The sequence below is a fragment of the Lagopus leucura genome, unplaced genomic scaffold (genome assembly GCF_019238085.1).
Source record: "Lagopus leucura isolate 7727_CA_CO unplaced genomic scaffold, USGS_WTPT01 Super-Scaffold_100001, whole genome shotgun sequence".
In the NCBI taxonomy this organism is placed as follows: domain Eukaryota; kingdom Metazoa; phylum Chordata; class Aves; order Galliformes; family Phasianidae; genus Lagopus; species Lagopus leucura.
Window position 1 is genome coordinate 35512968 of NW_024962262.1, and position 27395 is coordinate 35540362.

General features: G+C 41.4%; 1 protein-coding gene across 7 annotated transcripts in view; it reads left to right on the forward strand.

The window, feature by feature from the left end:
- Positions 1 to 27395, forward strand: part of FARP1 (FERM, ARH/RhoGEF and pleckstrin domain protein 1) — a 199874-nt gene that overhangs the window by 39241 nt on the left and 133238 nt on the right. For all 7 annotated transcript variants that reach the window (XM_042868612.1, XM_042868606.1, XM_042868608.1 and 4 more), the window contains one exon: positions 273 to 468. In XM_042868612.1, the coding sequence (XP_042724546.1) occupies positions 298 to 468 (171 nt within the window). In that variant the 5' untranslated portion in view covers positions 273 to 297. The remainder of the gene's footprint in view (positions 1 to 272; positions 469 to 27395) is intronic.

The window sequence follows — 27395 nt, forward strand, 5'->3', positions numbered from 1 at the left end:
AGGACTATTTCTCTTTTCTCGTCTTGTGGTACCACAACTGGACTGTCTTCCTTACCCTAGCAGGTGATCAACCTCTGTATTTTGAAAAGTGTGAGGTTTGCCTGGTTTTCCTGTCCTTATGTGATGTATAAAAATATACTCAGGACAGTATCGCTTCATGCTAAGGGTCGCATGGTGGCATATCAGTTTTAATTGCATATATCATAATGCGTACACGCAACAGCTGTTTCTTGCAAGTGACACAGTCTTCTTTGCCTTTCTTCCCTTATCAGATATAAGAAACATTTCTATCTAAACATGGGTGAAACAGAGCAGAGGCCAACAGCAGGATCCCGGTTAGGAGCTCAGGAGAACGCTGGGATCAGTACCTTGGAGCATGGACAGAAACCACCTCTGACACCTCCAGGAAAACTCATCTCCATCAAAATTCAGATGCTGGATGACACGCAAGAAACTTTTGAAGTTCCGGTAAGGATCTGAGGGTTGGGTGGCTGAGGACTGTTGAAACATTTCTCAAAATAAATGGTTTAAAACCAGTTCTCTTTTTATTTCTGCTCTGCAATTTTTTGGTTAGTGGATTTGTGTTGCAGAGAAAATGGCGTGTATGATGATGCAACAGAATAACATTAAACAGTTAAGTGAATTGTAAATTACAGTTAGTATTTGGTTTCTGCTTGAACAGCTTCAAAGGAAGTGACTGTCTTTTGGTGTTTTTTTTCTCTCTTCACGTATTACATCACTGGCTTCCCCTACTTTCTGAATACTTGATGTATTTCCTTGCTGTTCTTGTGCTCTTGATCTAATAAACTATAGCACTAGATGACTTTTATTTTCCAGCCCTCTGGCAATTACTTACAGTGGTAACTTGAAATCATCAAAATTATCACCAATTTATCAGTCATACAGGCACCAAGTGCTCATACGTGCAGTGAGGGCTGGGAAAGAATCAAAGCTACCTCATCTAAAGTTTCTCTCTGCGGTCACTGCACGCTGATGTTAATCTAGGTTTGTACTTGCCAAATGCGCAGTTACTACTGCTTTTCTGTGTGTGTTTGTGATCAGAGGAATTAGTTTGAATTAATTTTGATACAGTAACACAGTAACAGGGATGTTTTATGCTATCTGTTAGCAACCATTAATGACTTTAACATGCTGCACTCAGGTGTTTAACATGGTAAGACTGTTGAACACCGCTGCTGTTATGAAAGAGTACTGGAATGTATGTGTTCCAAAGTTCTCGACGTTCAGTGAATAGGAAACTGGAAACCTGAGTTCAAATTTCATCCTTTGTTACGTGCGTTTTATGTTGCCATAGTAACCTCCATGCCTTCTTTGGCTCAGTTTTCCCTTTTGTGAAATGGGGGGTAACCAGCGAGATGTGTAGAGCTCACATGCATACTGCTGTATAAAATTGCTTACGCTCACTGGTGAAATATTATCCCTGTATTAAAGTTGAAAGAGTTATGATTAGGAAAATCCACATAAAAATTAAGTTTTCCTTGTTTGTAAGGTGTTTTGTGGGTGTGTACATGCACGTGCCTCTTGGGCTGCTCTCTGCTGCTGTTTGTGAGTTGAGTGGAACTGCATGGGCAGTCTTAGAATTTCTTGCAGTAGAAAGAGAACTGTCCAGACACGTATTTGTAAACAGCATTGTCACAAATTGAAAGAGTCATCCTATATAGCAGCTTGATATGGTTTTGCACCCTTCAGATATGCCTGCTGCATATCTGCAGTGAGCAGAATAAAATCAGTGGTTTTGGAGTACAAACTGCTGTTCAAAAATACAGCTCTAGTTTAAAATACCACATTCTGATGAGAATTTTGCTGCACATTGTATGTAGTACAAATTCCCAGAAATGGCAGATGAGAGGTGATGATTTTATTTCCTAGCTGTTAAAAGCTTTCAAAAACTCTTGGGAAATAACACAATTAATTAAAGTTTATAATGCTCTTTAACAAACATTTAGTAGGAGCTATTTTCAGATCAAATCCCATTCATTAAATTGTATAGAAGCAGGCTTGAGTAACAGGTGGCTGCAGTACAGCAGTGTAACTCTAGCTTTGCTTCTAGCAGTTTGAGAAAACATTTTTTTCCACCTTCAGTATTAGAAGACTCCCAGATTTCTTTCTGTTTATAAACATAAGTGGCTTCTGGAAGACCTAGGTTGGAACAAGCATTCAGATCACTTCAGTGTGAATATTTCCTCAGGCATTTACTTCATAACTACGTCCATTCAATGAGAGCCCAATGGGTTTTAAAATCAGAACTAATGAAATATACAGAATATTTGGAGCAGATTCCTGAAGCTTTTTGTCTCCAAGTTATGCGTAGCCAAATGGAACTATAAACATGATTTTCAGTCTACTCTAAAAGGCATTAATTTTTTAGTCCCATCTCAAAGAAGTGGATTTTTTTTCCAATGCATACAAATTGTTTATTCACATAGAAAAAGCATACTTTTTTTTTTGTTACCAGATTGGTGCAGTATACAGAGAAAAAAGAAAGTGATGCCATTTCAACAGAATATTTTAGGAGCAGCAAGTATGGCTGTGGCTGGAGATGTTAAACATATATATCTGAGCACATCTGTGTGTTTGCTTTTTGCACTACTGGGGGTCTGAGCTGCTTTTTCTGAAACTTCAGCTCCTGGCTAAACCTTCCAAATACAGTATGAGGATAAACTGATCAGCTGTTGTGTTTCTCACAGCTTCAGGAGTTTTGCTGGATGTTATTTTCTCTGTTAGCAAATAGACCAAACTTTGACTGGTTTTATGGCTGCTTACTCTCTACTTTGTAGGAAGGTATGAATTTTGTTATGCCACTTTACTGTTTGCTTGTGAACTCTGTAAAAATAGAAACCAACAGTGGTGCTTCTCCTTCCTGACCTCTGAGACAGAAGTAAAATAATTGGGACTATCCATCTGCCTAGTCCTCCTTCCTTGCTACTCCTAGAATTTCTGTTGTTGTATCATCAGCCTACCCATTAGTTAAAACTGGAACAGTCTTAGTCCATGTGATCTTTTTCATGTCTTGTTTTATGGGTTATGTGTTTTAATTATCTTCCAGTGGATGAAATTAAATCCCATTGCACTTAGGCAATACCTTTCCTCTCACCATATGCAAATAACCTATGTTATTAGAGCAGAATCTTTGAGATTTGTCTGCTCTGTATGTAACAGCAGAAAAGCATGACCTACTTCCATGCCTTTCACCAGTGCTGCTGGTTAAAAGTGAAGTAACTACTGTCGTTTCACCTTCACCGCAGAGAAGTCTTGACCAGCTTCTGTGTTGTGGTGCTATCTTATTATACCATGTCCAGCACGTATCAGTATGGGCCTGTAAATCTGTCCTGAACTCTCAGACAGGAGCTGCCTTCAGCTGCAGTAATAGGTGGTCAGTGCCTGAAAATCAGGCCTCTTGCTCAAGGCTAATGCCCACACAGTGCTTGGAGTGGTTGGCCACGGTGGTGGCTCTATGAATGGACTGCATGCAAATGTGTAATCAATTTCTGTTTCTTTTTTCTTTTCTGTTCTTCTTTTTTTGCTTTTAAGCATGCCTTCTGATCAGGCTATGTTTGCTGAAAAATTAAAAAATCAGTCAGGCATGTTAACTGGAGGTGCTCAGAGGTCCAAAATTCGGCTGATGATTGGTTGAGTTATGACCATCTGATGGAATGAGCAATTGCAGTCCTTTTTGTCACTATGTGAGCAGACAACAGCTTTCACCAAAATGACTAACGTGAAGGAAGAAGAACATTTGTTCACATTTGTACACATAATGATAATCATATCTAGGTAGATCTAGGGCATTTTTTGAAAGGTTAACACTTCAACTGTATGGCTTATGAAACGCAACAAACAGAGGTTTTGTGTTATACAGGAGATGTAGGAATGTACAGTTCTGCTTTTTATTGTGTTCAGTTTCATATCTAGTTAATTTGAAGAGAATGGGGTTGATTTTATTAAAACAGCAAGAATAATGTCTTTTCCTATATTTTTTTTTTTAACCTGGTCTCTCCTGTAGGTTCAAACCAGTTTGTATAATAAGAAGTTAAGTTTTAAAGGACAGCAAAAATAGCTGATGGTTGTATTTACTGAAGGTCATTCCGGAAAAAAAAAAAAAACCAAAAACCAACACCTTAATGTTTATGCCACTATGAAATTTGTATTATTTCTTGCACTGAAGCGTTAATAAAAATAAACAGAATCTGCTTGAAAACTACTCCTAAGCAGAAAGAATCAGTGCTGTTCCTTTCCAGGTGATGCTGAAGGCGTTACCGATTCTCATGTGAAGCTGCTGTATTGAGTCAGTGACTCAGACCAGGTCTAACCATGACTGATGTGATGCCTGTCACCGGTCGTATCAGAGTCTGGGAGTGAATGGTGCTGATTTGACTGGAATGATGCTATTGGTGCTTAACAGAAAGTCAGAGCTGTTTTTCTCCCTTTAGCATCAAAGGTGAGATCAAAGTATATCACAGGAGGTGAGGCTTCTTCTCTCAGTAAAGCTCTGGTCTCTTTAATCAAAAGCAAACCACACTCCTCTTTATTGTGTCTAAAAGAAAATAGTTGCTTCCTTGTTGTGGCTGTCTTTTGGAAAGACCAAAACATGCTTGCCTGTCAGATTACCGCAGTTTATTAAACATCTGTTTTCTGTCTCATGTAAACTGTCTTTTCCTCAGAATGTGTTCAAGCTTGGCGAAATACGCTGGCTTGGAAAATGTCATTCACTTTGAGGGATTAACACCTGATTTATTAAGCAAAAGGAGTCTCTTAATAGAAAGCGGGGTGAGGGTATAATCCTTAGTAAACATCAGCTGTAAACATTTCGTTTCTATTCGCTTTCTCAGAAGAAGAGAAAGACTTCTTTTAGAAGATCTGAGAATAAAGACCAAACGGCCTTGGTCTACAAGTATTTATCTGCCACTGGAGATCAGATGTGCGTTGGCAGGGAATTTCATTGCCTCATGCTCAGACTTCTGAAGAAAAAAAAGACCTCATAATCCTGCTTGGGCTGTATTTCTTAAGGCTCGTGGTCTGGTGTGGGGATTTTGGTTGGTTGGTTTTGTTTGTGCAACCATATAAAGGTGGCTCATATTCCCTTTGTGGGGAAAGTACCTTCTATTAAGAGTACTGCCAGCTAACTTCAGGCTGGTGTAAGTATCTCAGGAGAAGCTTCATATTGAAAGCTCTCAATACTTAACAGGGAACATTACGTGTGCTGTCTTAAAATTTGTACAGACATTGTGTTACTCTATTAAGAAATTTCAGCTACATTTTATAAATGCATACGTTATTTTCCATAACATTTATGGACTGTGCTAATTGTTCTGTCCTTGATATTTACCCCTCTCCTCAATACGCATATTATATCCATTAAAGTATCTCAGAATAAAACAACGATTTCCAAAGGACGTCAGACAATAAGGCAGTGCAGAAACATGAAACAGTGTTTTATGCTTTCTTAGGCAGCTCCAACTGTTATATGAACTGCATTTTTTTCCAGCTTAGGAAATGAACAGCAGGTCAGTTGTCAGTTATTCATCACCCTGAGACTTCCTTTTCTTCACATGACTGAAATTATTTGGCTATCACTGTCAGACTATTTGCAGTGGAAATCAAGCATTTAAACATTAACTGATTGTCACACCAACCCCACTGGATGTTCTGAAATTGTAAGGAAAACATTTTTTTTTCTAATTCTGAAACACATCAGTTACGTTTTTCACAGAAGAGTATTAAGGAACATCCAGTAAACTGATTTTTTTTTTTTTCTCAAAAGATGATTAGAATGTCAGGAAAGGCAGGAATGAGGTGAGGATTGTCTGGATGAGGAGCTACGAGATATGTTTTAGAAGCTTTTGGTAGCCATGGTAATGTGGGGACAGCAGGACTGGATGATCTTGGAAGTACTTTCCAACCTTGTGATTCTATGATTCTATGAATTTGTGGTTACTTGTGGTAATAATTTATGTGCTTTTGAAAACAGAAAGTTATTTGGAAGCGAAATTCTATAAACTGAAGAAGCAGACTGTTTTAAAATGCTGGTTTTGTTGTTTTTTTTTTTGAAATGTTTGTTTTTCATAGTTTGCTGGTTTGATTGTTACGGTATTCTGTAGAATGAACACAATGAGTGGAAATGTAATTGTAATTGCTAACGAATCCAGTGCATTTTCAGACTGAGTGGGTCGCCACTGAAGTGTAGAGACCGATGCAGCAGAGTCCTTATAGCTCTCTACAATTACCTGAAAAGAGGTTATGACTAAGTAGGGGTTGGCCTCTTCTCCCACATAGCTAGCAATAGAACTAGACGGAATGACCTCAAGTTGCACCAGGGGAGATTCAGGTTGGATATTAGGAAAAATTTAATCTCCAAAAGAGTGGTCAGGTGCTGGAACGGGCTGCCCAGGAAGGTGGTGGAGTCACTGTCCCTGGAGATGATCAAGAAACATTTAGATGTTGTACTAAGGGACATGGCTTAGTGGGGAAATACTGGTGGTAGGTGGACGGTTGGACTGGATGATCTTGGAGGTCTTTTTCAACCTTGGTTGATTGGTGATTCTCTGATTCTCTGGTTTCCTGCTCAAGATGTATTGGGAGGGATGTTTTAACCTGGGTCAGAAGAAGGAGGGGAGCTGAGCTGTTGTCTGTTTCCTTCTTCCCCTCTGAGAGTGAGAGTTGTCTGTTCTGGCTTTAAAGATTTTAAAACTTGATGTCAGACTCTCAACTAATCACTCACTGCTTCCTAGTTAAGGGTGAAAACATAGTACCTTCAACAGGCTGTTCATCATCCCTGACTCAGATTCGTGTTTTAGGACAAGATTAATTGCTCCCTGGAGTTGCTTGTATATCCCTGTAAGGGGAGCATAGGGCAATAGCTTGATGTTCATTTATCATCTAGGCACCTAAGTTGTTGCACACCTTCCTTTGTTTCCTTTTAGCCCCTATCCATGGGAAGTGGTGAGTCTTTGTATCTGGTAGGTGGCCAGCTGTGCTGGTGGATAGGTAATACCTGCCATAGTGCTGCTTTTCTCCTGGTTGTAACAGGGAAGCTGCAAAGCAAAGCATGCTTTGGAGGAATGATGCATTACTGCTGTGCTGTGGTGGTGCAAAATGCATGCCATCATTAATTTACTTAAGCCCATTCTTTGCTTGAAAAGGTGGTCGAACTTAGGTTATTTTCCTTAAGCTTTGTATGAAAAGCAGTTGTCTTTGCTTCTAGCCATACGCTCTGCAAGGACATAATAAATGAGCTAGATAAGCTTTGGGTGAAAATATAGCTGCCTTCCCCCTTCCCTCCTCCCCACCTCTTTCCTGAGCATGATTGTTTAAATAGCCGTGTTGTCTGCAGCTCAGGAATGGCAGTGTAAGGATGATGCTCAGCAAGAGTACGATCTCATGTTAGGCTTCAGGCATTTCAAAGCACACCCAGCTTATGCTCTTGCACTAAAACTTGAGCAAAAGATCAAGGAACTTGGGATCAGATGTGAAGCATCACTGGTATGTGATTATATCACGCAGCTCGATGAATGGCCATTCAGAGCACTGAATTTCAATAACTTGGATTTCAGGTAAAAGCAAATCTCCCTGTAACTTATTCTCTCGCCTGTTTGAGAGATGAAGGGGCTTTTATCACAGAATCCCTTTTCAGTTGCTGTCTTCCATTATTTTGAACAGAGTGGAAAGCAGTTTGTATAAACAAAGGCTAGAGCAATGCAGAATAAAAAAGTAGCAAAATTTTATAAATTGTCCATTCTTTCCCTTTTAATGCATTGTCTGTTGGATATTGTCACGTGTTAACAATTTTTGCCTGATGATAACACAGGCTGTTGAAGTGCCTCTCTCCAGGTTTATTTGTCTGCTCTTGGTTCTTTGCTCTGCATGCAGTCTTTCTGTGCCATTTGGCTTGGGATATTTGTCTTTGGGCTTTATGCCCATGTGATCATCAGGCTTCATCCTGCGCTTTTTCTTTTCTCAGACCTCAGCTCTGCCACAAACTCTCTCTAGCTCCCTATGTCTGCAGGATGCCTGGGCTGCTGAGCTGATGGAGCCGCAGCCTCAGCAGCTGCTGGAGATGGCGTTGACCCGTCTCTCTGCTGCACTGGCAGAGATGCTTGTCTGGCCCTGTGCTAAAGCAGCTCACAGGGCCAATCCTGCTTAAAAAGCTTCATTTCCATCAGCTTAGCTGGAACCAGCAGCTTACTACAAGATGAGGTTGATGCTTGTGTTGGTACAGCAGAGGGGAGGAAAGGTGCAAGATTGTCCTGGCAGGGCTTCAGATTTGAGCGAAGCTGCTGTAGTCATACAAAGCTGCAAAGATGAAAGAGAGAACAAGTGTGCTATGGGACTCCAACCATTATAACGCATAAATATCTGACTTCACTTTGGTTTGCATTCTAGTGCTTCCTTGCTTGGCACTTAAACATACCTTTTATTGCTTATCCTGCTTGTCTTCTTTGCCTTTCTGCAGCTTCTTTGCATCTGGTGGTTCAATTGCTTGTTAGTGATATTCACCAGACTAATGGGAGATAGCAGTGCAGAAAAATTTTTGGGTCCTGAGCATATCTCCTTCTAGGTCTTCAACCACCTTCATTGTGACAGTGACTTCCTTCACAGAATCACAGAATTGTAGGGGTTGGAAGGGACCTCCAGAGATCATCGAGTCCAACCCCCCTGCCAAAGCAGGTTCCGTACAGCAGGTCGCACAGGTAGGCATCCAGGCAGGTCTTGAACATCTGCAGAGAAGGAGACTCCACAGCCTCCCTGGGCAGCCTGTTCCAGTGCTCCGTAGTGCAGTGTCAGGATGCTGTTACTACAAATCACATGTTAGGCTGTTTGGGGGAGCAAGAGTCCATCACTTTAGATCTGCACAAAACTAAAGAATTTCTCTGTATTTCTCTGATAATTAAATTCTCATCCACATTCATCTGCAAGACGAATCTGATACTCTCTGAAGGGGTTCCAACCAGTTTCCAGGTTTCAAAAACTTTAGAAGGCTTAGTAGTAGGCTGCTTAGTTGTCAACTTGTCTCCATTGCTCCAGTGGGATGCCTTGACAAGGCTGTGATTACAGCACGTACACACAATTAAATATTGCTTTTTACATGACAGTGCATAAATCACATAAAATGCATGGCTGGAGATGTCTGCCAAGGTCTTTGTAGCTATCTGAATAAGGCTAGTGTGTTAAAGTCATTCCTGGATAAATACATCAATTTTGAATAAAAAGTGATGTATGAGACGCACGTGAAATGCCTGATAACAAATATAAACAGCAGCAGCAGAAGTAGATTACAATATCTCCCTTTCTTATGCACATCCCTTAAAAAGAGGCTTTAACTGATAGAAATTGCACAAACATAACACTTCCAGAGTATAAATAGCAAATTGTGCATTATGACTTAGTGCCAATTTGCTTTTTGATGGCCTGTTGGCAGATGCAAATATTCTCATGGAATCACAGAATCACCAGGATGGGGAAAGACCTCTGAGATCATCCAGACCCAGCTGTCCACTTACCACCAGCGTTTCCCCACTAAACCATGTCCCTCAGTACAACATCTCAGTATTTCTTGAACACCGCTGGGGACAATGATTCCACCACCTCCCTGGGCAGCCTGTTCCAGTGCCTGACCATTCTTTGGGAGAAGAAATTTTTCCTAATATCCAACCTGAATCTCCCCTGGCAGAACGTGAGGCCATTCCCTCTCATCCTATCACTAGTTATGTGGGAGAAGAGGCCGATCCCACCTTGCCACAACTTCCTTCAGATAATTGTAGAGGACAGTCGGGTCTCCCCTGAGCCTCCTCTTCTCCAAACTAAACGTTCTCAGTTCCCTCAGCTGCTCCTCATAAGGTTTGTGCAGGCCTCTCACCAGCTTTGCTGCCCTTCTCTGGACACGCTTGAGGGCCTCATTTCTTTCTTGTAGTGAGGTGCTCAGAACTGGATGTATAACTGAAAGTGTGGCCTTTCCAGTGCTGAGTACAGAGAGGCAATCACCTCCCTGCTGCTGCTGGCAACACTATTTCTGATACAAGCTAGGATGCCCTTTGATTTTTTTGGATGTTCATGGGCAAGATATTCATGCAATACACAGCAGTAGGCAGTTTTTCTCCTTACTTTTTTCACTGCTACCTTCTCACGTAGTTTTCTGATGGATCCTGGAGTCCTTTCTTCTTTCGATCTTCAATTTGCTTTCCTTTTATAAGTCCGGTACTGCTCTCATGCTATAATACCTTCGTGTGGTTCTCAGTGAGCTTATTTGAAATAATCTCCATCTGGTAGATGGTGGACAGTATTTGTGTTTGGATGCTGTGTAGTTTTCAGAAGCTTGTACGTCATGAATAAAGGGGACATCTTTTGCTTTTAAAGGACTCTTGGTATTTTAGTGTTTCGTTACACGTTGGTGCTTGGTTTTATTCCCTTCTGTCCTCTAACTGCCATCTCATCCAACCCTAGTTAGATGAAACGTCATTCATAAATGAGATGTTTTAAGCTTGCTTCTGTTCTAGAGTTTGTCAAACCATTCAGGTTTTTAATTTTTTACTTCAAGTCAAAGGATTATTTTGTGTTCATGTCCCTTGAAAGTCTATGGAAACTTCTAAAACTAAAATTCAAGATGATTGGAATAGCACATTTAGCTTGGTAATCCTGGCAGTCTGAAGAAGAGCAAGGTAGAAACATCAGGCTGCAGGAAAGCAGGATTTGTGAGCAAGGGGAGACTTCATAGTTGTAGCTGCTTAAAAAAGTCAACAACAGCAAAAAAAAAAAACCCAACAACAATGCCGAAAATGCCATGAAATTCTTCTAGAGTTACACCTGATGTGGAACAAGTGGATTTTCAAACTTTTTGAACGAAGTCAAACTGGATTGCTGTTAATAGTAAAACAGAGCTAAGAGAGGATAGTCTTGTTTCACTTAACATAAGCTGAGTCTTGCATTGCTGTTCCTTCTTGTGTCTGTTTCATGAAATAAATAACTTTGAACAGGTACATACCTTTCAGAAGAAAGGTCACCTCTCTGCAGAGCATTTCCAGTCTGTATTACTTACATTTAGTTACAGGGAAGATCACATATACACAGTTTAGCCAGGAGAAGTGGAAAAGGTTACAGAGGAAACAGTTCAGCATTTTCCTGGGCCGAGGGAATGACCCTTTGATGGGTCAGTTAACACCTTTGCTGTACTGAACTGCCTTAGTTCCTAAATAGATGTGGCTGTGTTTCAAACATAAATGTGATATCATTTGGAAAATGAGAAGGGCTTATTTCACAGTCAGAGATCTCTTGGAATATGGACTCAGAAGATTTCATCACATCTCCTACAAAAAAAAAAAAAAAAAAAAAAAGGCAATCAACTAAGTATATGATGTATTTGAACCTGTAAAAATGTTTGAAAAAGACTGAGATTAAAGTTGAACAGCAAAATTATGGCAGATAAACGTGTAGTGCAAAGAGTTTCTTCAGAACTAAATGGTTGAGAAATGAGAGAGTGGTGGTGAATGGAGTCAAATCCAGCTGGCGACCAGTCGTGAGTGGTGTTCCCCAGGGGTCGGTGCTGGGGCCTGTCCTCTTCAATATCTTTATTGATGACCTGGATGAGGGCATCGAGTGCACCCTCAGTAAATTCGCAGATGACACCAAATTGGCTGGAAGTGTGGATCTGCCTGGGGGTAGCGAGGCCCTACAGAGGGATCTGGACAGGCTGGAGAGCTGGGCTGGAGCCAATGGGATGAGTTTCAACAAGGCCAAATGCCGGGTCCTGCACTTCGGCCACAACAACCCCAGGCGACGCTACAGGCTTGGGGCGGTGTGGCTGGAGGACTGCGTAGAGGAAATGGACCTGGGGGTATTGATTGATGCTCGGCTGAACATGAGCCCACAGTGTGCCCAGGTGGCCAAGAAGGCCAATGGCATCCTGGCTTGCATCAGAAACAGCGTTGCAAGCAGGAGCAGAGAGGTAATTGTTCCCCTATATTCAGCACTGGTGAGGCCGCACCTCGAGTACTGTGTCCAGTTTTGGGCCCCTTACTGCAAGAAAGATATTGAGGCCCTGGAACGTGTTCAAAGAAGGGCAACAGAGCTGGTGAGGGTTCTGGAACACAGGCCATATGAGGAGAGGCTGAAGGAGCTGGGAATGTTCAGCCTGGAGAAGAGGAGGCTCAGGGGAGACCTTATTGCTCTCTATAACTTCCTGAAGGGAGGTTGTAGTGAGCTGGGGGTCGGCCTCTTCTCTCGTGTCATTAGTGATAGGACCAGGGGGAATGGTTTCAAGCTACGGCAGGGGAGATTCAGGCTGGACATGAGGAAGTATTACTTTTCAGAAAGGGTGGTCAGGCACTGGAATGGACTGCCCAGGGAGGTGGTGGAGTCACCGACCCTGGGGGTGTTCAAGGAAAGACTGGATGTTGTGTTGAGGGACATGGTTTAGTGTGAGCTATTGGGAATAGGTGAACGGTTGGACTGGGTGATCTTTTAGGTCTTTTCCAACCTTGGTGATTCTATGATTCTATGGTTGCATATATTTTGATTTATTTTTTATTTTTCCCACTCTGCACTTAATGTAGGATGGAATTTCTCACGATAATGAAAGGCAATCCTCTTTTACGGTTAATGTTTTTCTAAACCCACAGCCTCAGTGTGCCCACAGAGCACAGTATTGTGTAGATGAGCACTGATGAAACAGTGTTCTCATACTTTGGTTCTAGTGAGTGTTGTTGTAATGCTAATTTTGTCACCCTGTTGGTTTATGCAGTTTGTTATGTGCTGCACATCTGCAAAGTTGGCAGAATAAGGTTTGTGTCTGTGTGGCTGAGCTGATGCTTACTTTCAGACTCTGCATAAACAAAACCTTAAAACGTGCTGCCCATCTGCCATTGTGTCATTTAACACTAATAAATGGGCTGGTACACACACAGGTGTTTCTTCATTGTGACATTGACTTCTTATAAACATCTGTGAACCTTTGGGCTGGGTTATTGTTTTCAACTTCTCACATTGGTATTTGTCATGGGAACACAGGAACGTGCCTTTTTAGTCTTCAGGAGGAGGCTCAGGGGAGACATTATTGCTCTCTACAGTAACATGAAAGGAGGTTGTGGCAAGGTGGGAGTCAGCTTCTTTTCCCACATGACAGTGATAGGACAAAAGGGAATGGCCTCACGTTGTGACAGGGGAGGTTCAAGTTGGATGTTAAGAAGAATTTCTTCTCTGAAAGAGTGGAGAGGCACTGGAACAGGCTACACAGGGAGGTGCTGGAGTCACCTTTCCTGTAAGCGTTGAAGGAAAGGGTGGATGTAGCATGTAAGTACGTGGCTAGTGGGCAATACTGGTGGTAGGTGGATGGTTGGACTAAATGGTCTTAGAGGTCTTTTGCAACCTTAATGAGTCTATGATGGTATGACTTTACAGTAAGAAAGAAAAAAAACAACAAACAGAGCTTGAGACGTCACTAGAATTTTACTGAGAGTTAAACTGAAAATTAACACCTTCAGCACTCTTAAGAAGTTCATTAATTCACCGGCAAAGGCCCCTTTGATGAAATGGCGCTTGTCAGTCTGACCAGAAAGTAGTATGAAAGGACTAAATAAGTAACTTAAAGTAATACTTTTGATTCGGTTCATGTCTTATCATGTTAACATTTAAATTTTCCATTTCTGATGAGGAGATGCTTGTGTTGGGTTTGCCTGCCTAGTTTGACAGTGAATTGTGGTCATTCAAGGAGATTAATTTATGCTCCACACCCGCAAACATCTGAACACTACCTACAGGAAATTGATTTGTCCTTGACAGATATTAGATCCATTTGTTGGTATTTCTTAGGTGAACAGAAGTCACCAGTGGCTTTGGCTTTCATGTTTCATGTCACTTTCTTTCACCTGCTCTAAACTCATCCGTTTGTTTCCTTAATCTCTGTTTTGTAAGGTTTGAGCTGTCCCACTTAAATTGCATCACAAAAAAGAAGCCAGTTGTTATTATTGGGAATGATTGTGTTTTGGTGAATAATAATCTCTTCAGTCACTGTCTGAGTAGCAAATTGATTTGTGAAGAAGATGAGTCTGTTTGTAGGAGGGTAAGTCTGCTTGGTGATTGCTGCAAAGGTGCGATGCAAAAACGAGGGGAGAGTTGGGTGAACAGGGCATCTTCAGAAACCAAATAAATAGATACATTTATAAAAATACAGCTTTCAAGATTTATTTATTTTTCCATGTATTTGATGCACTGGTGATCTAATGCATCCACGCCTTAAACAGCACAGCATGACACAGTCCCTTCAAGGAGAAGCACTACAAAGCAGCAGTAACTGCACAGTGCAGTGAAGTGCCAGAGCTAGAGGAGGGATCTCTTCCTCATTCCCATGTTAAGTTGCCTCCTATCAAATACTTAGGCACAGCAGAGACTTAATGAGAGTTAGCTCTTAAAAATTGCTGCTAATTGCAAGTCTGTTATGTTAACGTAATTAATTTGAACTGAAAACTGTAGCTAAGATACTGTTAAGGCACAGTTGTTTATACAGCTATGTAGTTGCATGTGCAGTCATAGCATAACTTCCTGTGCCACACATGCAATGGCAGAAAGAGAGTGACTGGCTGATTTTATTTCTGGCAGATTCAGTATAGATATCAGAGGAAAGATCTTTTACGAATTACAGTGTTTAAACTTACACTAAAGGGGAAAAAAAAAAAAAAAAAAAGACTTCAATAAAAATGCCCCAAACAACCAAATCATAGAATCAAAGAATGGTTTGGTTTGGAAGGCATCTGTAAGATCATATAGTTCCAATCCCCCTGCTACAGGCAGGGATGCCTCTCTGTAGACCAGGTTGCTCACAGCCCCATCCAGCCTGGCCTTGAATGCTTCCAAGGAGGGGGCATCCGCAGCTTCTCTGGGCAACCTCTTCCAGTGTCTCACCACCCTCACAGTAAAGAATTTCTCCCTAATATCTAGTCTAAATCTAACCTCTTCCAGTTTAAAACCATTTCCTCTCATCCTGTCGTTACCTGTCTTTATAAAAAGTCCCTCCTCAGCTTTCCTGTGGGCCCCTTTCAAGTGCTGGAAGGCCACTATAAAGTCCCATGGAGCCTTCTCTGCTTCAGGCTGAAAAGCCCCAGCTCTCAGTCTGTCCTCATAGAGGAGGTGCTCCAGACCTCTGATCAGCTTCATGGCTCTCCTCTGGACCCTCTCTAGCAACTCCATGTCCTTCTTGTATTGAAGGCCCCACACCTGGATGCAGAGATAGAAAAACAAACCCAGGCTTCTAGAGAAAAGAACAGTAGTTTGGATTTATTTTGATTTTTTTTTGGATCTGCTTCTTAGAAAGGCAGTGCAATGTTTTGAGTTGTCAGGATATGGGATTTTGTCCCTAACCAGGCTCTGTCTGTCCCATGTGACTAGAGGGAGTTTGTCTGCTGCTTGGCTTCACTTCTGCGCACTGCCTTTCTCTGCTGCTCCAATTTTTGTACAGGAGCCCTATGACTTTCTTAGCCCATTTAGCCTATTGCATAGTTCAGCTTCTTATTTCCTAGACTCCTGCCCTCTTTCAGCTCTTCTAGGGCAGAGCTGCCATGTATATGATGCCGTGATGTGGTGAGTGCTGACCAGCTGTCTTCTCCAGATGGGCAGGGAGGGTGGCAAAAGCAGCTGAAGCATGCTTTCCAGCATCCAGCTGAGCTGACCAAAAAGGTAGTTCCAAATTACCAGAAAGATAAGTTTCTTGCTGCATTGGCAGCAGAAATTCCAGTCCTGACTAATTTGTGGGCCACCACAATAAAAGCACAATTGGTGAGGCCAGCCCTGCTTCTTCTCTGCTTTCATTTTCAGTTTCTCAGTGAAGCAGTGTTTGAGATAGAGATGTTGAAAGGGGATGTTCGTGTTTAAAACCACCTTGGGTTTTCTTGTGTTCACTATTAGAGAGTGGAAAATTTTCTCTCGTTGGTGCAAGAAAGCTTCTATTGAGCCAAGGTTGAGCAAAGTATAATGAGAAGTCGAGAAAAGTTGTAAGTAGCTTGAAAGTTGTTCAGTTTGCATGAGCTTCTATCATGTGAGCCTTTGTCTTGGGTAGAAATGGTTAGCTTGAAGGTTAAGATGAAGGAGGTGACTTCTGATCATCCAAAGAATGAAGGCTGTGTTGTATACTCGTTCCTGCTCCTTTTGCATATGGTTCTTTCATCCATTTAATCTGTGCTAGTAAAGAAAGAGGGCTGTTTGAAGAAGGCACTGTGGAGTGCTCTGTCTCTCATCCAGCAACAGTTGAATACTTTATGGAAGTATATTAAGTCCCTGACAGGAGAAGGTAGCCAGCTGGCTGCTGCAGCAGGATGTTCTTATTCTGCCTCACAGCCGAGGAGAAGGAGCTGGCAGCCTGCCTGCTGCGCTCACAGGGGGAGAGGGAAGGCACAGACTCCTTCAGTATTTTAACTAGGTGGGCCCTTAACCAGAAAAATAAAGGAGAAAGCACGCTTTTCAAGTCTGTCCAGGCCACCAACTGGAAAGTGGCAAAGGACTGACTTTAGTACGCATAATTACCACCTAAAAGGCTCCATGGTTTGAGATGGCTTAAGAATCTGCCTGCTGAAAGGGCTGCAAGCAAGTAAAATAATTACACTGGTATTTGTCTTGCCTGAAACGGCACGCACAGGGGAGGTGTCCCGCTGTTGAAAATAGTGATGTAACAAGATTTAGAGTTTGGATATTCTTTCATTATCCTTTCCTCCTCTAGTGAGCACAGTTCAAGTCCAGGCGACAGTGTGGCCTACCAAGGAAGATAATTGAAAGGAAAGGAATTCACATTATAATTGGCAAGCACACCAGAGGGAGAGCACTAGAACAGGGCTCACCGTATCATTACGCAAGTATTGAAATGACACGAGATACTATCCAGTTGATGATCCATTTCAAAAGAAGCTAGCAGGTGAAAACAGCTTTAAGAGATTTTCCCTCCACAACCAATTAGTGCAGGAACAGATACACGTGCTGAACTACAAGTATCTCAAACAAGCCAGTCCTGAGGCCGTTGTTTTCCAGCCTGTTATCCCCTGTGTGCTTCCTGGAATGAACTCTTGCAAGAAACTGTGTGGATGCTCTGTTAACTGATAAAGTGAAACTCCTCATTTACATGCAGGAGTTGACAGTCCAAGAGAAGTTGTCAGTAATGTAATGAAGGAATCTTTCTGGGTTGCACAGACTCAAAGTACGACCCAGATTTGAGTTCTCTGTAGATGCTGTTCAGTGACCTCTGCTATATTTTATAACAGACCTTCTCCCAGGTGTATCATAAGTTCTGAAAGTAAAGATGATATTAAAATTAAGTGCTGAGGGTTTTTGGAGGTGTAGTTTTGGGTACTCCATGGGTATCTGAAACGTACGTGTTATGGAGTTTCATGTAATCACAGAGTGGTTGAACTTGGAAAGGAGCTTCTTCTGGAGGTCATCTGGTCACACACTGCTACTCAAGCAGGGCCACCCAGAGCAGCTTGCCCAGGGTCATGTCCAGGTGGCTTCTGAATGCAACAGAACTTTTCTGTGCATACTCTTCTAGTGCTCTGTCACCATGTATTTATAGTTGCTCAAATATGTAGTTGTAGTAAACCTCCACATCCAAGACCATCCAAGACCCTTGTCTCTGATTATGAAGATGGCTAAGTGTCTGTGTGGTCTAGATTGAGCTTTTAAAAGGTAGGCAGGAAATACTGCTGTGAATTGCTTTCCCTGTTTTTTTTTTTTTTTTTAATTGACTTCTCATGGAGAGTTCAGGAAAAAAACAAACCTGAATTCTGGTATCAGTTTACTCTCCCTTCCCAAGCTAGCAAATGTGAAGTAAGCTGTGATGTTTGTGTGTTCATTCACCATGAATCAAATGTGTTAATTAAAATGATGCTTTTGACCCCTACGTGAACTGATTACAGCACTGGTTTAAGATTATAGGTTGTTATCACGGCTGCTGTTTTTAGCATGCCTTAGTTGCTGTTCGTCTACTTCACAAGATTAAAGATTACTGGACAGTGTTAGATGCAAATAACCAACGTGCCTCAGAATAGCAGGGTGAGCCTTTTGCACATCCATCTGCAGTCTGTTTTTCCTTCACTTCCATTGGGAGCAAGCAGTGTCACACTGGAAGCAATTAAAAATCGCTAAAAGTACCTTTTGTGTATAGTGTAGATGTAGCTACTAGCTGAGATAATGAAAGAAACTGTCAAGCATAGCATGTTTTCTTTGCTTGCAAATTTGTTTTGCAGCTTGCAGACCTGCTTCAGCTACTAGTAGAGCTCAGTGGACAAAGGTTGTGAGAAGGGCTGGGAATTTATGGTGCTTTTTCAGTTGTTTTCAGCTGCTTAGAAAAGAGGGAAGTAATACAGCTCAGCTTTCTCTTAGCAAGTTGAAGGAATTTCAGCCCTTGTTTTCAGACTTCCAACTGTTTGAGGCTTCAAAGCCTCTATGTGTGAAAGAGGGGAGGAGGAATAAACAGCAGGGCTAATCTTACCTTAAAGTAAGTGTAAGGGTTGGAACTCCAGCTGTAGGAAAACATCTGTGGTAGCAGAGAGGATATTCAAAACACATGCATTCGGTTCTTTCAGAAACAGGTACTGCATCACAAAGACCCTGGTATCCTGTTAAGCAGGATATTGATTGCATACTCAGTCCTTTAAAATCTGTGGGTATTTTATCCATTTTCCTTCTAAAAAAAGGTAGGCTGTCGGGCTTTGTGTGGTTTATTTATCTGTTATTTATTTATTTCAAAATTTGGCCATCTGGTTTGTATCCGAAGAACCTGTACGCAATACGAATGTAATTAGAATAGCATTTTAAAGAATTTGTTCTGGTTTTAAGAATCAGATATGAGGAGAGAGGTTGACATAAAAAAAAAATATTACCTGTGATGTCATTTGGAGGAAGAAAATAAGAAACATGATAGCTTTTTTTTTTAACTTCTGATCGAGTGCTGAGAGTGCTTAAACATCTCTCTCCCTCCTGTTTTTGTTGCTGAGTGTTGTCAGACTTCTAACGTCTCCTGCTGAAAAAGGAAATTCAGCTGGAATCCCAGTTCCGTCTGTTCTTTCGTGCAGCAGCACTTTCTCACCACAGGGCAGCTACTTAAAGCGGGAATGCGCTGCCAGTTTGTCTCAAACTCTTGCTAGCCACATGGGAAAAGCACAAGAGCAGTGAGAAAGTCTTGGTCTGTTTTATCGCATTTTGCGTGGGAGCAGGCAAATTCACAAACCTCCAGAAGCACTGGTCACTGGAAATGGGAACAAAAATGGTTGCTTGCTTCTGAGGGCGAGGTAGCTCTGCTGTGGACTTCTGCACCAAATCTAGCTTTGCAAGTTAGGTTGAAAAATTACTTTTAATAGGCAAAATAAACCTGGTGATTAAGAAAATATCTCATTTCTTTCCTGCAGTGTTGTAATCTGTTTCAAATTCCAGATCACCGAGCAGAAGTAGTCAGATTTTACAGCAATCAAACAGTGGTACTATATAAATATACTATTTAAAGAGAGAGTGCGAGCATGTGTGCATTAGTTTATAATATCACTGGGACGCAGGCTGACTGAGGTGAGCAGGGCCCTCTGTGTCCTTCTGTGTCCCCGTGTCCCAGCCCCTGCTCCAGCAGCACCACCCAGAGCAGGGTGCCCAGGCCCACGGCCAGGCGGTTCTGGAGAGCTGCAGGGAGGAGACCCCACAGCCTCTGGGCAGCCTGTGCCAGTGCTGCCAGTGCTCCGGCACCCGCACAGCGCAGCACTGCTCCTGGTGTTCAGGGGGAGCCTCCGGGGATACAATTTGTGCCCATGGCTTTTTGTTCTGGCACTGGGCACTGCTGGGAAGAGCCTGTCTCCATACTCTCTTTGCCCTCCCCTCAGGTATTCATAGATGTTAATGAGATTCCTCTGAGCCTAACACACATTTTTTTTGCTGAAGGGGTTATTTAGTTATGATGTTCCAAGGAACTGGGAGAGTGCCTCTGTATCTGTGTTGATAACAAGTAAAATAATGTTACAAATGGCTTCTGCTTTAAAATGGTGCCTAAATTGCTTCACAGAATGTTTTCCAATTAATTGCTTCTATTTACTGCTTTCATGCATACACTGTAGTTATGGCTGATTGCACACAGCTGAACTGCTCTATGATGGTAGTTGCTGTCCTGTACCATCTTCCAAGATTTTTACTGCCATCCAGGTGAATATTCTGTCATGCCAAATCCTGTTGTTACATATATGGCAATAGGAGCGATGGTATTCCCTGAGAAGCTGTGCAAGACAGACTCCTGCATGATTTAAGGTTCCTGTGTGGGTGACCAGCTCTTTTCAGAGATATTGAAATGCATGCCCTAAGCAATTTACCAATTTCTGGATCGTTGGTGGTTGTACTGATGATTCTTCTGCAGGGCCCCACATAAACGCTCTCACTTCATGGCATGAGGGCTGTTGTATTGGAATGAAAATCTCTCTGAATGCATGAAACTACTTTTACTGCTCTGCCAGTGAATTCTCAGGAGTGGACAATCCACTCCTATGAGCCAAGAGCTAAGGGCTGGAGCTGTATTTGAACTCCTGCCACATGTGGAACATAAAGATAGAGGTGAACTAGGGAGATCAGGATCTCTTATCAGGAAGGCTTCAAAGGGAGCTGTCATCGACTGCGTTGAAACCTTTGACACTTCAGCCAGTTCCTGTGTAGAACCAGGTGGGCTGGTTGCCATGCACCTGTTCTGAAACAAAACAGAATTACCAGCAGAAGTCTTTAGGGCTTGCACATCTATAGGTGTCTTTTTATTTCTAAGTGGTGATTTTTATTTTATTTCATTTTTTTGAGACCGTGCCATTAGAAAACAAGGAATCAATTAAGCAAACAGAAACATTATAACACAATTTTACAAAGTGCTTTTCAGCACTTAAGTGTTAGCCTTGAAAATGATCATTTGCATTTTGGTGTTATCAACAAAGGATGCCATAAAACACCTGAACTGCACTGATTTGTGATTTTAGACACAGCAGGTACAGCCAGGGACAGAAAGTTCCTGCTTAATCTTCAGATTTGCAATCCAATCCATACAGAGAAGAGAGAATTGTTCTCTCTTTGCTTTCATTCACCGTTTGCAAAACAAAAGAGACTAAGGGATGTGGTTTGAAAAGTGACACAGATTTTTTTGTACTGAAGCTACAGAAAAATAGTAGTTCCTTGGGGCTCAGCTGACTGCAGTAATCACAAAATGACCGTATCCTTTAATGGGAGAATTAAGGATATTTCAGCAGTGTTCCTTGGAAAAGATAAAGCGTTCGCATCCATTTCTAACAGTTCAAGTTATCTGGAAGCACTGCTGTAATCCCATGGGATGAGGCTTCATACTCTACAAAACCATCTGTCAAATACTTCTTTAGGCTCAGTTAGTACTTTGTCCCCTAGATCCACGCTGTGGGTTTATCTCATGTGCCCTTTGTTTGGGATGTTTTTTATTCAGTAAACTGTCTCTGATTAATCATAACATTTACTCAGACCCACTCTGTTTAATGTGCTTTTGTGGTTGTTTTTTATTCCCCCAGCCAGCAAGAAGAAAGTGCTGTGCAGGAATGTAAGTGCCTCTTGACTGCAGAAATTCTGTTCTAAGAGCCTGAAGCTGCCCAGCTCAAAGATTTTTGTTGCAAACACTTTGAATAATGTTTTTAGTAAGTCAGAAGTGCTGGTTACTAACTGCATTCATTGGTGTTGACACATTAACCTTGAACTACTAACTCAGTCAGTAGTTCCTGTTTTGAATGCAAGTAGAAATATAGCTGGCATCAGCAGCTAATGTGCTGTTTCACGTTCCCAGGCTGGAGTCAGATTCTTCTGTCCCACGTTGGTACACGGTGGAGTTTACAGACCTAAATTGTAGAATGGCAGGTGCACTGAGACTGTCAAAAATATGCACATACAGTCTAAGGAATTGGGGATTGTACTTATATGCCCTACAAAGGAAGAGAACCAAAAGTGCAAGCACCAGACAGATTATCTCCATAATTTGATACTGTTAGCAGCTGGTGTCATCTTCTATCAGATAAATGATCAAAAGTTAGATGTTTATAGAGCTCCGTGCAGCCCCTCTACCTGAATAGTTTACTGTTAAAATTATTAAGAAAATCAAAATACAGTTATTTTCGGATATCTGTAGAGCAGAAAAACGTGAAACTACCAGGCTGCTTCTGTGGATTTTAAAAATGCACATAAACATTTCTGTTCTAAACACTGAGGTACGTACTTGTTCTGTATTCTAAGGAGACAGGCAGGTCTTTTTCTTGCAATTCATACATGGTCCCTTTTATTTTCTTCCATCCGGATCTTCTGTTTTTGAAGTATTTCTATCTAGAAATATCCCACAGATTATGTTCCTTGTGAAACTATGTTTATTTCGTTTTTAAGTGAGAGGAAAATACGGCTGTAAACAAGAATCTTTAGCTTTATCTTTCTTGCTCCCTGTTCCAGTGGCTGCCAAGCCATTGGTTTCCCACCACGTTTCTGTTTTTTGAATATCTATCAGTTACAGTTTCATGAATTCTCACTGCTGGCAGTAACACACGTGTTTTCATTTACTGCATTACTGGTATTCTCTAGACAACCGGTCTGTTGAAAAGAAATTAATCCCAGCAGTGAACTGAGATGCTGAATTCTCAGCAGTTTGTGAATTCATGTTTTTATGTTGAGGCTATTTATATCTGGATTGAATTAATTTGAATATGTAACCAGGTGGTTGTGGTTACATCTTTTATTATCCATTCTATGTGAAAAGCTAGCAGAATGCAACTGAAGGATGGGAAAATGCAGTAAATGCAGTTGGGAAACACAGCATTGTATGGCTGAAAACTCAAGCTTACATTTCTCTAATTCCCGTCTATGACTTCAGGCATGACCAGGGTCAAGGAATATAAGTATGCTGTATATAATAACTAGATTTGGCTAAGAAAGGCATGCTATATACAATGTTTAGACCTGACTCATTTTAAAATTTCACTGAAGATGAAAACAGAATGAAGTATGAAGCCTTTTTGTCCTGTCGTCCAACAGCGAAAAATCACAGAGTACCCAGGCAACATCTGAGACAACCTCTTTTGAAGAAGAGGAGAGACTTTGTAAGGTAACTTGCAAAGCCTGTTACCAAGCTGCAAATTCATACTCAGCAGGGTTGTGCTTTTTATGTCATTCTTTTCCCATGAATATTCAAAATGGTTAGCTCAAAGAAGAAATGGGCTTAGTCCTGAACTGCATTTTACACTGAACAGAGAAAGCAAAAAGATCTGATTTTTCTTCTGTTAGATATTAAGCACTTAAACTACCCGACTGATTTTCTTTAGGATTGTTCCTTTCAGGAGGAAGCTGGCTTAATATGCAACTTCTGTCTGTAATGATTATCATCACCTCTGTTTCACTGAGACTGGAGGTAATGGAAGGAAACCATTGGAAGGTTTTTTCTCTCAGTCCTTATTTTTGTGCCATTTCAGAGATTTTCATAGCAAAAGCTAGAGAAACGATGTTGTGAAGGCAAGTAGAAACCCCACTGGTAAATTATACAATATTATATTAAGTCCTGGTTATGTCTGTGCCCATTACATTGGTCTTAGCTTCAGCCATTTTTTCAGTGACTGGCTGCACCGAGTGGGCATCAGTGACTCCCAAAATTTGCCACAAGAGGAGAAATGTGAGTGACGTGCATCCTACCAATGATTAGTTTCTGTTCTTTGGATAAAAAGGGATTTCAGATGTTCTACTGGGCTCTTTTTTCCAAAGGTTCCATCAAAACTGGTCTTGCTTTCTTCTTGAGGACTGGTGGCTATAAATTCACTATTTATTTATGATGTATTATAGCAGTGTTAGAACACAGCCTGCCTTTCTCAAGATGACAAAATGCCTAGAATCAAAACTTTCTGAAGTGTTAGTAAATAATTGTAAAGTTTGTTTGCAAAGAAGTATGTAGGCAGTGAATTTAAATACATGCAGTTCAGCAGTTTTAGAAATTAGAGTGTACATAGCTAAAGGATTGGAAAATATCTGTTTTAGAAAGTGTTCTGTTGGTTTCTTTTCCTGCATGTTGATTTTACAAATTCTTTTTATCTAGTGACTAACATATGCACGAGGAGTACTTGTGTAATCCCTTGTGTCTGAGGGGCAGCCGCTCTGTATGAATATTTCCCAGATCAGTCAGAAGATTTTCTCCTATCTTGAGTGCATGCACAAAAAAGAAGAAAACACGCAGTTGTAAATGGTAAAGAGAAGGGAAATCGTGTGATTGTTTTCTTATGGAAGTGTTAGGGTGACTTTTTTTTCCTGCTACGTTTATACAAGATACCTGTCAGTTGAAATTATTTTGAGAATATCTGTCAGGCTGTCTGTAATCTCACAGAAAACTTCTGACGTCTGTTTGATTTTATGCCACAGCAAATAACACTGAACAGAGAAAGTACTTTAGAATAAACTTATTTTATTGAGGATAATTTATTATTCTGTTAGTTCAATAGTAAATATCCCTCTATGCCTTGTGGCAATGGAGAGACATAAAACTGACAGATGAAACTGTTTTGACATTTAGTTTATAGGTATTTTGAGCAGCAACCAAGCACTCGTCAATCGTTTTGGGGCTGATCGTTGGCCTCCCTCAGTCTTTTCTCCATGAAGAGCCTCTTTCTGCTCTTGCTGAAGTTCAGCTCCCTTGGTGGGAATGCAGAAGGCAGCTACCTTTCAGGATCCCTCTGAATGAAAACATGAAATTGAGAGGCACAAACATTGGCATCCCTCAAAACTCTACCAGCAGTGCAGTGCAGCTGCATTAGCAGTAGCCCTGGAAAAACTGTAAGATGTGAAAGAACATGGGGAAGTTGTTCTTTGCATTTTCCTGGTGTTGCCTGTGTGTGCAAGGAGGGCTGCTGTCAGGAAAGCTATATTAGTTATGGTACATGAGACAGACCAAAGGTAATGATACTAAAGTTGTGAGCTGATGTAGGGCAGAAGGGATGGAGAAAGATAAGATCAGAAAGCTGCTTTGGAGGTGGAAGTGGTTGTCTGACCATAGGCTTCAGCCCCTTCCCCCAGGAAAACTGTGCTATTGGCATGCTGCTTCTGAGTCCAACGGTTGGTTGGGAGCTCCTTGGTTGGGTCTGGTACAACTTTCCCCTTGTAAAACTGCAAAAGCACTCATGGCTCAAGGTTGAACAGCAAGCTCAGTAAAGTGATACGGTGTCTTAAGTGGTTCCGTAGCATCTTCTCTTTCTGCTGTCGTATTTAATGCAGCAATTTCACAGAGATTATTTGTGTTTAAATAAATAAAGAAGTTCTCAGTAACTCTTGAGCTTCACTCAGAATTTTCTGGCCTCTGCAGGAATGCCACTAGGCGTTCCTATATTCACATTTTATGCATGACAGAGTATAAGCAGGACATACTAACCCTTTGCCTGGAAGTGCAGTACAATGTAGAACATACACAGATGAAAATTAGGTTATTCCGAGAAGTCAGTTTGGGTTTTCTCCCAAATTATAAAATATGTATCTGGGAGAGGGCCGTAGGAAGGCCTCCACAGTGGTTGGTTAGGCTTAATTGTATATGGAATTGGAGACAGAATTTTGTAAGCGTAGAAAAATAAATGCAAATATACTGTAAAAGGTATCTGTCAAAGGTTTTTTATTCCTACTGCTTTTTGGCTAATCCATATGCTTTGGGAAGAGAAAAAATGTGCGTTTATAGTAATTGATGAAGGGCCCTCAGCAGCTCTGTATAAGAAGCCTTGATTGTTTGCACACTAATTAGCTAAGTCTAATTTTGTTTCTAATCAGCAAACTAAATATCAGTGTAGAAAGGTATTCTGAATTTTTTAGGGATTATTATAAAACCATTTCACTTCAGCACACCTGTGTTGGAAACAACAGATGAGTGGAGCAGTTCTGAATGCTGCCGTTGTTGTTGTTGGAGTCAGTCTTCTTTCCTGTGTTACCACTGTGATTTAGAGCTTTTAACTTCTGACAAATGTTTAGCAGATGTACTAAGAAAACATTCAATACAGCAGTAGGAAAAGGCCTTACTCTTTTCAGTGCACCTCGGTGCTGCATCTCTCCCCCGAAGTTAAAATCTCACACTACAAATTCTATCAACAATGTCACTTTTTTTCTTCTCAATCAATCAAACCAAGCGTCCTTTATGAAGAAAAATCGATTTAGCCTATTAATTAGCTGAACTCACTGTACTGCCTGAAGGCCAGAATGTCATTCCCATGGGGTTTGCTTTAAAAATACAGACTAAAATGGACTGCTCACAGCCTGTCATCAGAAGGGGCTCCTAAGTATGTGTGTAATCTTTCATCTCAAAATATATTTGTAAACTTTATCCTATCTGAAGCCAGCCTGTCTGAATATTCTGATTAGTTATTTTTGGTTTCTTTTCTGCCGCATGTTAGGCTTAGGATCTTCAGGCTGCACACAGCCAGCATCTGGGGAAGTGTTACTGCAATGAGCTACCAAGATGCTGCACCCAATGAGGTCTTATTTTCATGTGTTGCAAGGCTTTCTCAGCCCTCAGCAAAAAAAAAAAAAGTCATCAAATTTAAATTAACTCATAAGAGAAAGAAAGAAAGAAAAGTGAAGAAGGTTATTCAGTGGAAGCAGTTGTAACTTAAAGAGTTGTAACATTGCGTGCTCATAGAGCGTTACTGGATCTCACTGTCTTTCTAAAGCTGCGTGAAGAGGTTATGCTTCATAGGGGAATATCCTGCTCCTTTGCCTTTACATCTTTTTGGCACTGGTAAAGAAATGGGTTGCAGTGGACACTGAGGATGATTTGTATTCTGAACCCGGCAGTTGGTATGTGTAGTGGGCTCTGAATGGCCTTCAGGAATGGCGGCAGTGAGCTCACCTGAGAGTTAGAGCTCTCAGCAAAAAATACCAGCTAGTGCTTGGTATCTTACACTCCGTGAAGCAGAAGGAATTCTATCACTGCTCACACACGCCTTTACGTTGTCTTGGTGTCTCTGGTTTCAACCCCAGCAGAACTTGAAGCTGATGCAGTCCTTGCGCTGAGGCTCGCCAGCAGGCTGGCTGCCTTAAACACCACATTGGTAATGTCAGCAACACAATAGCACATTGCATTTCTTCTTTGCTGAGCCTACCAGCTAAAGGAAAAGGAAACTTTTACATAGCCAGTCTTGGGTGAACTACAACTGCAGGCCTACAGCCCATGTTTCTGTGTGCTTGTGTGACTACTTACTAACTAGAGGCTTCTAGACCTACATTTTAGGCCGTGTCTGGAACACCCAGCTCCAAAGATTAATTTAGGACAGTCATGAGCAATGAAACCTAGTTTTTGTTTGCCAGGTTTGTATGATTAAAGTAATAAGCTCTCACAGTGACAGTGGACACATCAGCAGTACGGCCTGTCACTTCCCCTTCCCCAT